Here is a 14,194-nt window from a genome sequence, read left to right on the forward strand (position 1 = left end):
ATAGGGCCAGTCCGTTTCTGGACACCTGATAATAGCAAAAAGTTGATTTTAGCATCAAATCGTAGAGCTCCATGTGTAATACAACGTACGAAAATTTTATTAAAATATACAGGGTGGTTTCAAAGTTATAACCCTAAACGTTAATTTCTAGGTACCCCTTTGACCCCCCATAACTCCGTTAGGGGGCACATTAGGAAAAAAATTATAGGAAGGACTAGTTTTATTTTGACCTCCCCTATACACTCCCGAGAGATTAGGAGGTACTTACCGGAGACCCTGTATATAAAAAAAGATAAAGAAAAAATCATAACACGGCGAGGAAAATTAAAGTTCGTTGAATCGTTGGTAAACTTTACAACGATTTTTTTGTTTATAAACAATATTCAATAATTTAATAAAATATATTTAGTTTATTCCAATTTATTTATACCGTCAGCAGGTAGGTAATTCGTGAATAGATATTTCAAAAAGGTATCAATTTCAAAAATCGTTTTTATGAAAGTCTGTATTTTTGTATAAATGGAGTTCCTTGAAATTCAGAAATGCCAGGAAAACGCGTGACCTTGAAAATTTTAAAAATTTTCGCCTGCGGCGCCATTTAAAGGATTTCCGGGCGCTTAATATCCCACAATTGAATTCAACAAATGTGACAACCCTAAGCAGAACACATTCAATCAATGTTCACGCGCCGCCACTATATACAGGCTATTACAAATTCGCTTCTCACTACAGGGATCTCGGAAACGGTAAGAGATACGAAGTAGCTTAAATGGGGCAAAGTTGCAAAATAAGGAGACCAACATTATGCCTCTAAAAAATCAAGGTTAACATTAGTTTTCGAAAAAAAACGAAATTCTGGAAATACTTACGTTTTTGTTTCATATCAGCCTTGTTTGAAGAACATTCATAAAGAAGAACACTTTCTCATGGCAACTTTTTGCCCTCTATTCAATGGCATACTCAGTTTTTATATGTAACGTTTCGTCTCTCCAGGACCATCATCAACTTAATTTTTTTAAATACAACCCTAGAAATTTTGTTACATTTTTTGCCTTGCCCCCAATACTGTACTGCCACAGCCCGAACCAAATCCAGACGTTTTGTCTCGAAAAATGTATCTTCAATTTATTTTATTTTTTTTAACAGGCTTCTAAGCTTCTAAAAGTTTCTAAAAGCGAAATTGGTCTGATGATTTTTCCAGTAAAATAACTATTATTTATTTTTACCAAAGTTTATTTTTGAAACATACAGTGTGGCCCATTTCGAATGGAAACATTTTTATGAAAAATGTATTTATTGATCGATAATTTCTTTTTTATAACATACAAATCCGTTTTCAGTTGTCAAACTGAACCTTTTACTTCACCTTTTACTTTTTTCGATGTCAAATTTGACAAAAATTGATTAGCGATTTTTTTAATTAGTCCAATCCAAAAAATTAAATTTAAGATTACTGTTTAATTTTTGTATAAGTGATGGTTTCTGTCATTATTGGTATGATTTTTTGTTATTCGTTATTATAATCGATTCATATTAAAATTAAAAATTATTGTTTAATTTGTGACTGCACATTTAAGAAAAACACGTTAGTAAACATTTTATTTATTTATCTTAAGAAATTTTAAAATAAATAAATTACGTAATTGTTTTAATAAAATTTGTAATTACTGTAGTATTTGTTTTTCATCACTGAATACAATAAAAATCATTGTTTACAACAATGAGCAAATTGTAGATATACTTATTTCTTCTATTTTTTACTTTTTAATTTTCTCTTATACAGAACAGAATTTGTTAAAAAATATACTCTGCGGTTTTGTTATGATTATAAGTTGTATGGAATTGTACAATATTTTTTTTATTTGATATAAATTTCCTGTAATTGGGTTTTCCTGTTGGAAATAAATGACATTATTTTTATTATTTAATTTATTTATGATTTCACAGCTTGCTTTACCTTACCTTTTCATTCATCATTTTTTCAATGATCAATAAATACTTTTTCTTGAAATTTGGTTCAAAATCCGATGGTGTAGTCAGATTTTAAATAAAAAAAAAATTCTAATCAATTTTTATCAAATGTGACACCGAAAAAAAATGTGAAAGTAGGCTTTGGTGACCGAAAATAAATTGAAAATAAATTTAATGTGATTTAATATAATAAGTCAACAACCCGCACCCTAAATCAGATCATAAATGTTCAATTTTTCAAATTTTTTTGTTTTTTTTCAATTTTTCTGCTCAAAAAAAACATTTTTTCAGACGTCTAATTTTTCGGAAATAGTATCATATCGCAGTTTTAATGCATACCCTGTATATTGTTCTAGAAAAGTTAATTTTACATACAAGGAGTCCCGAAAAAACCGAACCTCCCTATAACTTTTTAAAATTGAGAAATTATTGTAAGAAATCAATATACCAGTGACCTTGAATTTCACCTTAATCTTAAGTTTCAAAATTCATTTTTTTCCTAAATAATTCGGAAAAATGTATGCTATGAAGCAGAATTTAAATTAGACGATGACCTTGTATTTGACCTTGAGCACAAGTTACAAGGTGAAATTAAGGTCAACTTAATACCAAATTGAATACGCTATTTTTTATGCCGGCAACGGTTACAGCGAAAAATTTTATGTCCGAAAGAAGAACTAAAAAATGTTTCCAGGATTTCCTTTCGGATCACTTAAAAGTCAAACTCATTTTTCACAAAAAATTAATGATATAAAAGTAACAAAATTTAATAGACGTATTTTATTTTGTCAATCAAGATCCTACAAATTTTGGTTAAAACGTTTTTGTCGAGTTATTTCGTTTAATATTTTCTAGTTGGCTTTGGTTTGACCTTGAAACTTAAGCTCAAGGTCAAACCGAAGGTCACCAGCACGTGACTTGACATCCTATAACATTTATCTAAACCTTTATATGATAGGGTTCGATGCTGAAAAATTGTCGAGAGTTCGACTGTTTTTAGAACATCCTGCATACTATTTTAATTTTAAAAAAATGCATAGTTTCTTTCCCGTTACCTTATTCATTTCACCGATTGATTTTTGAAAAAAATGGTTAAGGATAGCGTATAAATTTCAAAGCTCGAGCCTGATAGACGAATCAGTAAGACAACCCGAGTTATTTTCGGCATCTGCTGAAACAGCGGGCAGCTCGTGTCGAACAGGCTACGTTCCTATTATGTTTTGTTACGCTATACCCTGTAACACCAACAAACGGAAGATTTAATATGGCTCGCCCGCGATTATTATCCGATCCGCCATCTATGAAATTCGAGAGGATCGCCGGGATCCGTGAAAGCCCATTTAGAATTTTTGCCGTCGAAAAAGAAACACACGGATGATTTTTTTTGTAAAACGATCAATTTTCTGGTTTTGATAAAATTCACAATGAATGAAATCGGTGAAATGAGGACGTACAGATTTTACATGAACAAATATTTCTTACAGTAGTTGCTATGGATTCTCTAATAACGCTCTCTTCTCTCTAAGCGCTGATGTCAAGAAATTAAAAAAATTTAATAATACAAAATAATTTTCAAGGATTTTGTCAATATTTCATACATGCTCTCTAATATTTTGATGTAAAATGTAATGATACCGATTATATAGGTACATACAAAAAAAAAATAGCTCAAAATGAGTGGAACTTTCGATTTTTTGTTAAAATAGTTAAGATTTTGAAATTAAACTACGCAGACGTGTTAATATGGTAAAATAAAAAACTTTTTTTCTAAATTGCCTCCTTGCAGAGTTAGTTTTAACCAATTTTGAGCTATGTCAAAAAATTTTAGACATTTTTTAAAAAAGAAAAATACAATAAAACTGTGTGTGCAAAAAAAAAGATATGTACAAAATAATACACTAAAATTCCAAATGCTCCCTAACCGAATAGAAGCTGTTGTCTAAAAAAAAATTCCTTTCAGCACACATACAGGGTGAGCCATTAGTGAAAGAAAGTAAAATCACAGAAAAAAAAAGAAAACAGAAAAGTTTATATAAAAGTATACAGAATCAAGAAACCTAAACTACAAAATTAATTTGATACATACAGGGTGATGTGTAAAAACGGGACACGCCAAATAATACATTTTTTAAATGGAACACCCTGTATATTTTTACATATATGGATATCCGAGAAAATTCTATATATGTCAATACAAACAGTTTATCTTTTTAGTGTGGTGTTGCCAAGTTATGTAGAAAGTTATTCGAATTTTGAAAAAAACGTGAATCGAAGAAATTGTATTAACTTTCAGCTACTAACACTTGGAAGAAAATAATTAGTCAAAGTTATGCGCAAATGTTAGACAAAGGCTCCTGTATTAGCTAATATCGATATTTTATATATACAGGGCGTTTTTTATAATACGATAATTTTTAGAAAGTTTAAACTTGATTTTCTAGAATTTTTCAAATAGAACACCCTGTATTTTAGTGTTCTATTTTATTCACATATCGGTCCACTTCAACTTTTATTAAGCCTGTTCTATATTTAAAATTGTTTGTTTTTAAGATATGGCAATATTTGTGAAAAAAAGTTAATTTTTATTATTTTATAGAATACCACAAATAAATACTAACTAATAAAATTAACTCAAAATGGAATGATAAATTATAAACTGACTAGTTGACACAATGTGATTTTTTCCAAAGCCATTTCGTGCGACTGAAAATAATAAAAATTAGGTTTTTCCAGAAATGTTGCTATATTTTAAAATCTAACAACTTTAGGTATGGAACATACTTAATAAAAGTTGAAGTTTACTGATATGTGAATAAAATGAAACAATAAAATACAGTGTTCCATTTGAAAAATTTTAGAAAATCAAGTTTAAATTTTCTAAAAATGATCGTATTATAAAAAATGCCCTGTATAAAATATCGATATAGCTAATATAGGAGTATTTGTCTTACATTTGTCTATAACTCTGTTAAATATTTTTACTCCAAGTGTTAGTAGTTGAAAGTTAATACAACTTCTTCGAGATCATGTTTTTTACAAAATTCGAAGAATTTTCTACATAACTTGGCAACCCCGCACTAATATATTAAAATGTTTATATTGCCATATATAGAATTTTCTCGGAAATCCAAATGTTTAAACATATACAGGGTGTTTCCAAAATGTAATATTTGGTGTGTCCCGTTTTTATTCGTCGCCCTGTGTGTTTCAATTGTGCCCTTTAGATTTTTTGATTCTGTACAACTTTTATATAGACTTCCTGTATTACGAATAACAAGGGAGTTAGTTTACTTTCTCACACTAATGGCCCACCCTGTATATCTACTAGAACTTGTTACTGATTTTAGTTTAGTTTCTAATTTATTAGAAAGAACAGCACTAATATAATATGGATCAGCTCTATACAATCCCAAACGATGGGCATCATATTGCAAATCAAGACCATATCGCGTAAAATAGGCGTGATCGGCATTTTGATTCCTAAAACTTGAAATATTATTTTTACAAAACACATTAATTCTAAAATGTAAATGCAAGACAATGTTTTTCCCTAAATATTTGTCTACAAGATTCACGATAGTTAAGATGATACATTTTAAGCAACCAGCTTTCGTAAAGCGTAAATAAGATTTTAAACGTTTCAAATATTTTAAAGTTTTTCAATCTAACATCTATATTAGCGTTCAGTCGAAATGAAACACCCAAACATTGAAGTAAGTTGAAAATCCCTATTACCAACCTTGAAATGAAAGTGTAAATTTCCAATACATTATCTTATCACCCAATTACTTAATTTTTACATAACCCGTTGTCCAAAAAGTAAATTAAATTTTGACATTTTTTTAATACACATGATACAAATTGACATTTGTCTAGCCACCATTTCGGGAAAAACGACAACAACCGTTTGCTGTATTTGGTCAATATAGGGATTTTAAATAAGCGTAATGCAGAATGACATCTTCTGGACAATTTTGAAATTGCATTTCTTTCAGCTTACCTTAATTTTTCGGTATTCCACCTCGACTCAATAGCAGTAGGTGAGTATAAATAAATTTAAAATCTAGATCATCTAAAATCATTTTCTTTATCAGTGTATTAAAGCACCTTTAAATTACAATACTTCAATAATAAAAGTAATAAAGTGATAAAGACAGATTATAAGTAATTATAATTTTTATCAAAAGAAATGTTTTTTTAATCTAATCAAAGCCCAAAATTACATTGTATAGAGTGGAACAAATTCGACAACACTGTCGAGGGGTTCTCCTATTTCCCGAAAATATTTTAAAAAAGTAGGAAGATATAACGGAATTAATTTTTGAGAAAAGTTGAATGACAAAAAACGATTTTTGATTATTTTAAGAAATACGGTAAAGTCTCTTTTTTCAATATTAACCATTTTTCTATACCTTTTTTATTTGTGAATATTTTTAATTTTTGTGAAGAGATTTTTTGTACAGTTTTTTGCGTAAAATTCAGTAGCGTCCGCAATATTTTTCGATTTTTCTATAATTTCCTTACAAATTATGTATCACAAAAATAGTATTTTCGATAAAAACTATTCATTGAAAATAATTTGTTCATAATTTAACTGTTTTGTAAATAGACTACAATGGCATACGTATATATTCCAGTAGCGTACTTTTAATCTTCTACGGATTCTTACGGTTCCCGATTTACAGAAAATAATTAATTTTTTTAAATAGAAACAGTAAATTTTTAGTACTACACATAAGTATATTGTTAAAATTATATTAATTTGTCTTTAAACAATATGATATGATGTGAAACATTATACCAACTGTTATGAACTCTTTTTGGGAACATTTATACTAAATAAAAAATTCTGTTACCGGCATATTAACGTATTAAATTTCGGAGATATATAATTTAATTTTAACAATATTCTCTCAATTATATGCATTATAACTGGGACTGTAATTGGGCGATCGCGGAATTCAACTACCTTCTGTTAATTTTGATGAGAAACCCGATACTGATTAATGTTTTTGTAATAATGTGATCATTTATTACATTATAATTGAATATGATTCTAATGACGTTCGATGAAAATATAGAAAGGCAACGGCAGCGAATATTTTATTACATTTCGAATTAATTGATGCAGAGCATTGAAACAAACACGCCAGTTTCCAGGTGGATTAGAGCCTTGTTAGTTCGAAAATTTTTAATACTTGCCTATTTGTCGATTTTAGATCTGGAATAGGATAAATGTAGACAAGCATAGTGCCATTTGTTTACTCGTTGCAATTAATACTGATTTTTTCTTAAACAGACGTACAATTTTTCAATAAATAGTTCTATGACTGGAAAAATGTTAAAATATCAGTAACTGGGAAAAATATAATTTTATACTTTACAATTGAGATTGAGGAATAGCCTCCCCAATGTATTGAAACGAACCATAGTTAAAAAAGTATAACGTGTGGGGTTTCATGCGCCCTTAACAAAAAAAAAATACGAAAATGAAATAAATACCAACTGTTTCATCGATAATTTCCGAGAAAACTAATAAACCATTATTCGCGGAACTCTCACCAATGAACTGGTGCAAGTCATGACCCTTCAGAAAGAAGTCGCGTTGCCTTTTGTGATTCTCACCCAGGGGTCACACTATTGGGCGGCGAGTGCATTTTCCCTTGTCAGGGTGGAGTTCTAGGAATTACTACGATGCACTTTGATTTTCGTCACAAAAATTGACGATACGCTTTATTGGGTGGGAGACGAGGGGTGGAGTTCTCAGAAATGCAACTGCATGCACCTGATACAATCACACAGCATGCCTATTGACTGCGTTTCCCATCATATTTTCAAAAGGATGATAGTGGTCTTACAGAAAAAATGTTTTGGAAACAACCGTTGATCTTTTTATTTCCCTGTGAAACAGAAGACGCCGAACTGAAACTGAAATTTTCACCTATGTTTTGGATTCAATCGCCAAAACAGAGCCGCAAAGCCAGCCACAAACACCCAAAACCACAGCAAATGACATCTGAAGAGCCCGACACTGTTGGCAGAGCAACCGAAGCAACCGACAACAATTCTCGTGGGACGCCAAAATTACACTCCAGTTTTGAATTTTTCTGCAAGGGATGCTACGAAAGACGAGCTTGGACACAACATCGAATTGTCTCATATAAATCGAGAATAAGAGACAGATAACCAGACGCTCACGAATCGCCCGATTCCGGAGAGGCCAGAGTGTGATCGAACGTCGACTCTGATATATCGCAGTATAGTAACCAGAGCGGAAGTGAACATTTTGAAGCTATATTTGCTTAATTAAAGGAAAATGTGTCCAGTCTCAAGGTTATTCTGGGATTTTAACCAAAAAACCTGAAAAATCAGACAATTTTTTCCGGATTTGTTGATCGAATTTAAACTTTAACTACATGGTTGTATTGTATAGCACGCATCATTTGTGACATATCAATATATTGTACAAATTTACAAAAATAAACTTTTTGAAGTTAAGAATATTGTTAAAAAAATTGTTGCAAACGCATCGTTCGAGACTTAGATAAGCAATCTAGCGTCCAATCCTTTCAGAATTGCCTGCATCGAAAATACCAAAGGATGAAATCAAGCTGAAAAAGCAGTACCAAAGGGAGTAAAGACAGGAATAGTGGAAAAAAGTAGGCAAAGTGCAGAAAAATTGGGAAGAAAACGGCTCATTTGAAACCAGTACATCATCTAGGGAGAAATACCCGATAATATCATCCAAACAGGTTACCAAATCAACTCAAATTTCGAAGGGATGAATTTGAGGATAATGAAATAATTCATGGATTCAGGGGGTACAGTAAGTTTTAGATGGTACTATAGTAGTCTTTCTGAAAGAGTGGGATAAATTGAAAATGGATAAGTATTTTTTATAAAGTTTAGTCATACAAATTTTAATGGGTGTATGTCCATACTGATTTGTATTATTCTGTGATATACCTAATACTCATTTCAGGTTTAAGTTTTCTTGTAGGAGTTAAAAATTAATTAACATGTTCCTTCAAAAATGATAATCCGGTTCAATTTCTTACTTTTCCCTGATAATACGATTTCATTCTCATTGCATCGTTCCTTACCTGTGAATTTGGGAGATCCCTGTCCTGAACTGTTGCTTCCAGAATGTGATCTGCAGCTCCTAATACCTTTAAGATCATCTCTGGTGTTTTCGTAGCCGTACCATCCCAGTAGCTCGTTCATGGCTGTTTCTGCGAATTCCTGAAAAAAAATAATAACAATACAACGTCAATCAACGTGAACGTAAAATTTATTTAATTTAAGAAAAAATGCGTAATATTAAACTTATCCCAAACGGTGGTATAGTTTTCTTTGGCTTTTTTCGGTGCAGTTAATTGGAACTTATTTAATTTTCTTGCTCGACTCGGCTCGTGAACTTCTTTAAGAAATCCGAGGATAAAAACGAAACGCAGAAGTATGATTTATTTACTTCGTTCGCTGTGAGGTAACGAGATACGTAAGAGAATACTCAGCGCATCTCAGGTGCAAGTGAAACCTCATCTTTAATTTCAACTTGTAGTTTGAATAAGAATACTGGGGGTTAGGTCAAAGTTTGTGCGCAAAAGTCGCCAGTCTCATTTTTCTTTAATTTCTGTCGGCAACTCACTCACGTATCAAAGCATGTTTTAAAATAATCCTAATAAAATGGCACTGAAGCATCTATTTCTATTCCTCTGTCTTCAAAAATAAGTGGTTTCGAGAATTTCTTAATTAAAATGTCATGTTGTATCTACCTACACTAATTTCAAAAACTGTTACAAGTCTAAGGCTTTTTCATATAAGCAGATAATAATAGTACAAATATACAAATGATTACAAACGACATTATAATCTGGTATTGTTAGGCATCTTGCTGAAGAAGACGTAAACAAATTTATAGAAAAATAAATAGAACTGAGCAATTTTACAATTGCAAAGTGTTTATTTATTTAGAAATACAATAATACCCAACGGGACAAAGTCCCAGTTATAGGAAACAGTAAAACAGAAATGCTAAATAAATAAAAATCCAGAGAGAACTAACAATAAAAAATACAAAGACTATAATAGAGCAATCAATCAACAGACAAATGCAACAAATCAGCTACATAACATAATACAAGACTGGGAAATGGGAAAATATTATCAAACAAACAATTTTTTTGAAAAAAAAATATCTAGTCGATCTTCATACTTTAATTGGAAATCATTTCGTATAAAGGGGTGCCATTAGAAAATTTGTACGGAGTGTGGGTAATTAATTGTAAAGCAGGGTGAAATCTAGAGTTAAGTCTAGGAACATAATATAAAAGCTTTGAAACTAATGAATCTGCATTTAAAGTATTATTTATAACTTTAAAAAGGTTTATAATTGAAAACATAATTCACCTACGACATAAACTATTAAAATTAAAACAAGCAAGCAACTATGTTCATCAAACGATAATCTAACCTCAAAGTGAATAATGACGTAATTCTTGTTAGAAATATTCACCCATTTAATAAAATTTAGAGTAGCTTTTCATCGATTGCAGGAAATAGTTTTACATTTGCTTACATCGAGTAGATTATAAATTGAACACCAACTCTATAATCTGTCAAGATTATCATGTAATTTTCAGGAGAAGATTTAATTTCCAAGAACAATCTAAGGTCGTCCGCATAGCGTAAATAATTGACGTCGAAGCATTTAGTTAGATCATTAATAAAAATAACAAACAGCAGTGGCCCCAGGATTGACCCTTGCGGCACCCCTGTAGATTGATAGAATGTACATGATTGAACGGTACTGCACAAACTGGTATTGTATATTACTAATAAAAGGTTTAAACAGACATAACAGAACAGGAGAGATACCATATGACTCCAATTTCTATGTTAATAAATTGTAATCAAGTCGACAGAATGCTCTAAAAAAATCGGTACCTATATACCTACGTACTACATCAACCTGATCTCAAGCATCCAAAGTTTCAGCAATAAATAGGGTTTTCTCAACAGATTAGTAAAACGACCACCATCCATGTCGGTACTTATTAATTAAAAATTTATTAAATTAAAAATGGAATATAATTAACTGATATGAACTGATTATCGGAAACAATTTCAAAAGAAAAGTTATCAAACTTGTCACTTGGGAGGAATTTGGTACGAATGGGATACATTCCCTTCGATAGATGTCATTAAAAGTAGATAATTAATTATACATATCAAAGAATTATCGTTTTAATAGGCTTAGAATTATTTAATTATCGAAATGATTTTCATTCGGAAACAATTTAAATGACATTTTATCGGAATAGTTTGCTCTACATATCTTTTACTGTGCCTATTAATTTAGCAAGCAATTATTCTGGACTTGATTTAAAAAAAATAAAGATCCAATTATTACCAATTTCCTCATGTGTTTGTGTTAAAATGCGATAATATATGTTCTTGATTTTCCTTTCTCTTGCGTATTTTGGGTTTGGACTTTTTTTGTGTAATTATGTAATTTATCTGCCTTGTGTGACACTTTGGATAAAAAATCACAAGTGCTTACTCTTATTAAGGAGTTATATCGGGTTTACTCAAATACACAGATGTACTTGAAATTTATATAGCGTATTAGCCGTGCGTCATATTTTTTTGATTTTTTTTTTATCTAGATTTTGAGATATTGTTGTTGAAAGTTGTTCATTTTAACATAGGTTTATATGGCGAAGATGGACGGTGGCTCTTTTTTGTCCATAACTGACAAAAAAATTTAGAAATTGTGAAACAAAACTTTTCCATAGATAGTACACAGTATTATCTTATTTTTGATGTAAAACTAATGTAAGTTTTGAACATAGTACAGCTGTATTAATTAGAAACAGAAACCAATAATTGCATTTCTGTCTGACTTGAGGATTAATGTGGCAACGTCGCAATCAGCTGACAGCAAGGAGGGAATACATTTGAAAGACTTGATAAAAACGAAATTGATTTCAAACATATACATTTTTCCTAAATCCCATGTACATTGTTATCAACAATAAATTATCCACAACAGATGATTTTTTGTAATGTTTTTAAAAAACTAGATTAATTAAAAAAGACTAGGAAGCTGTGATATATTTATTGGAATAAAAAATACAGTTGATAAATCCTTTTAATATATTTAATGGTTTATAAAAACATCGTAATCATTACCCAGCAATATTTAGGGTTACATAAAGTTTTCTTTACTTGATTAATATAATTAGTAATACTTGAGATAAAAGCATTTGTACGGAATAACAAAGGAACATAAATATTTCTCAGCAAACTTTATATCTAAAAAATTAGTTATAGTTGCAAAACTTTTGTAACATTACTAAAATAGAGATTAAAAACACGAACAGTCAGTGAGTAATAATGTAATTTCTACCCCAGAACCTTCAAAATTGAACATTTCCAAAATCCAACATTTTCTTTGACTTGGACGAGAGATGGGCGCGAGTGTCATTTCATTTCTTTAGAACTAAATTAACATAATTCTCGTTATTTTACCAGTTCACATGATTTACGGATTTTAAATAAAGGAAACAAATCTTCGCGAGGATAATACGATATATTTGCTATATACTATAATAATTATATTGTACATAGTTTACACACAATACATTTTTGAACGCGTACGCATCTTTACCCGAATTTGACGCGCAATATCTCCGATGTACGAGGTCTGCAGGTTCGCAGTGGGTACAACTGCTAGTCAATTATTAGCGCTGTTGCCACATCTACATAGTCTTTATGTGTTCATTAAAAATAATTTAAAACTACTTAAATATGATATTTTTAAGTTGTTAATTAGTCAATATGTATGCTATGTGCATATGAGTAGATTTCTTTGCTATATAGATAATGTTTATCGCAAATAATTTCAATATAATTTAATTTTTTCAAATTGGCAGCGGGTTTTAGTCCCATAAGAAAATCATAGGACCCCCCCCTGCGCTCCTCCCTTCCCTCGGACCCCGATATACCTCCTTAAAAAGCCTTATTTAATTTTTAACGTTTTTACTGACACGATACGAAAGACTAACTGTATTATCCACCTTTCATCATTTTATTAGCAGGTGCACATGTATTTTCGGATTCGGTTACACACCCTGCTGTCTTGATGTTGCCATTTATTTGTTTATGCCTTTTATGCGGAGGCGAGAGAGGTAAAGGGAGGGATATATGCAGCCCCGGTCGTTGTTTATAAAGTTTCTTGTTTTTATTGCAGATTCATATTACACGAGGTCGGGTTGCATGCAAATCGCATGAGGTAAACTGACTGAAAAATATACTCCACGCGCATAATAGCGTTGTAACCGATAGCGCCTTGTTACGGAGTCGAATTGATGGTGAATACTTACATGGGTATTTAGGTGCTCGCGCCCAGATTGGGCTTGCCGGACGCGTGTTTTTTTTTCTTGGAATTCTCATAATTTAAAAGTTGGCACCATGGAAACACCAAAAACTTGCCTTAGAATTACACAAAAAGAAAATTCAAATTATCTACACTAAACCAAACAGTTAAAGGGTCAAAAGAATTTCCGAAATTTTTCCGTGATTTTTGACAGATCGTATTTAAGTGAAAAATGGTCGTATCGGGAATTAAAAAAAAGCTAAATAAACAACCTATCTGGTCCATGCAATGGCTTAGCTGAAAAAAATTTTTCCAGGTCCGTGAACTCGGAAAAAAAATTTAAAAATTTGCAAAATTATTTTGTCGCGCTATTTCTTAGAATTGCATGATAACAGTAGCTCCTAAAAATTTTCGACCGAAAGATCTAAAAACTAGAATCTTAGAGCTTCAAAATGCTTTCTTTTAATTCTCGATACGACCATTTTTCACTTATACAGTCTGTCAAAAATCACGCATTTATTTCAGAAATTCTTTTGACCCTTTAATTGTTTGGTTTAGTGTACAGTTTCCCGACTGGTCCAATTCTCGAAAGATGTTCATAAAATTATATAGTGAACAAGTGTCTAAAGGGGGTTCTATCTTCTTTTTTCAATTGCAATACTCCTTAAAAAGTTACGCAGGGAATTCATTGTCATGAGTAAAAAAAAGTGCCAACCTTTATTCTCAAAAACCACCAAAAATCATTTGATTTACTATTTATTATTTTTAATATACAGGGTGCCCAATATTTCGTATACATGGAGCTACCACAGAGTAATCTCGAACAACTAATTCCTCCTTTTC

At 31.0% G+C, this 14,194-nt stretch overlaps 1 protein-coding gene across 1 annotated transcript in view; it reads right to left on the reverse strand.

The window, feature by feature from the left end:
• LOC108906622 (sine oculis-binding protein homolog) overlaps positions 1-14,194 on the reverse strand; it is a 32,853-nt gene that overhangs the window by 6,070 nt on the left and 12,589 nt on the right. The window contains exon 2 of the mRNA XM_018709931.1: positions 9,075-9,213. Coding sequence (XP_018565447.1) covers positions 9,075-9,213 — 139 coding nt within the window. The remainder of the gene's footprint in view (positions 1-9,074; positions 9,214-14,194) is intronic.

This window comes from Anoplophora glabripennis, unplaced genomic scaffold (assembly GCF_000390285.2).
Source record: "Anoplophora glabripennis isolate ALB-LARVAE unplaced genomic scaffold, Agla_2.0 scaffold247, whole genome shotgun sequence".
NCBI classification, from domain to species: Eukaryota; Metazoa; Arthropoda; class Insecta; order Coleoptera; family Cerambycidae; genus Anoplophora; species Anoplophora glabripennis.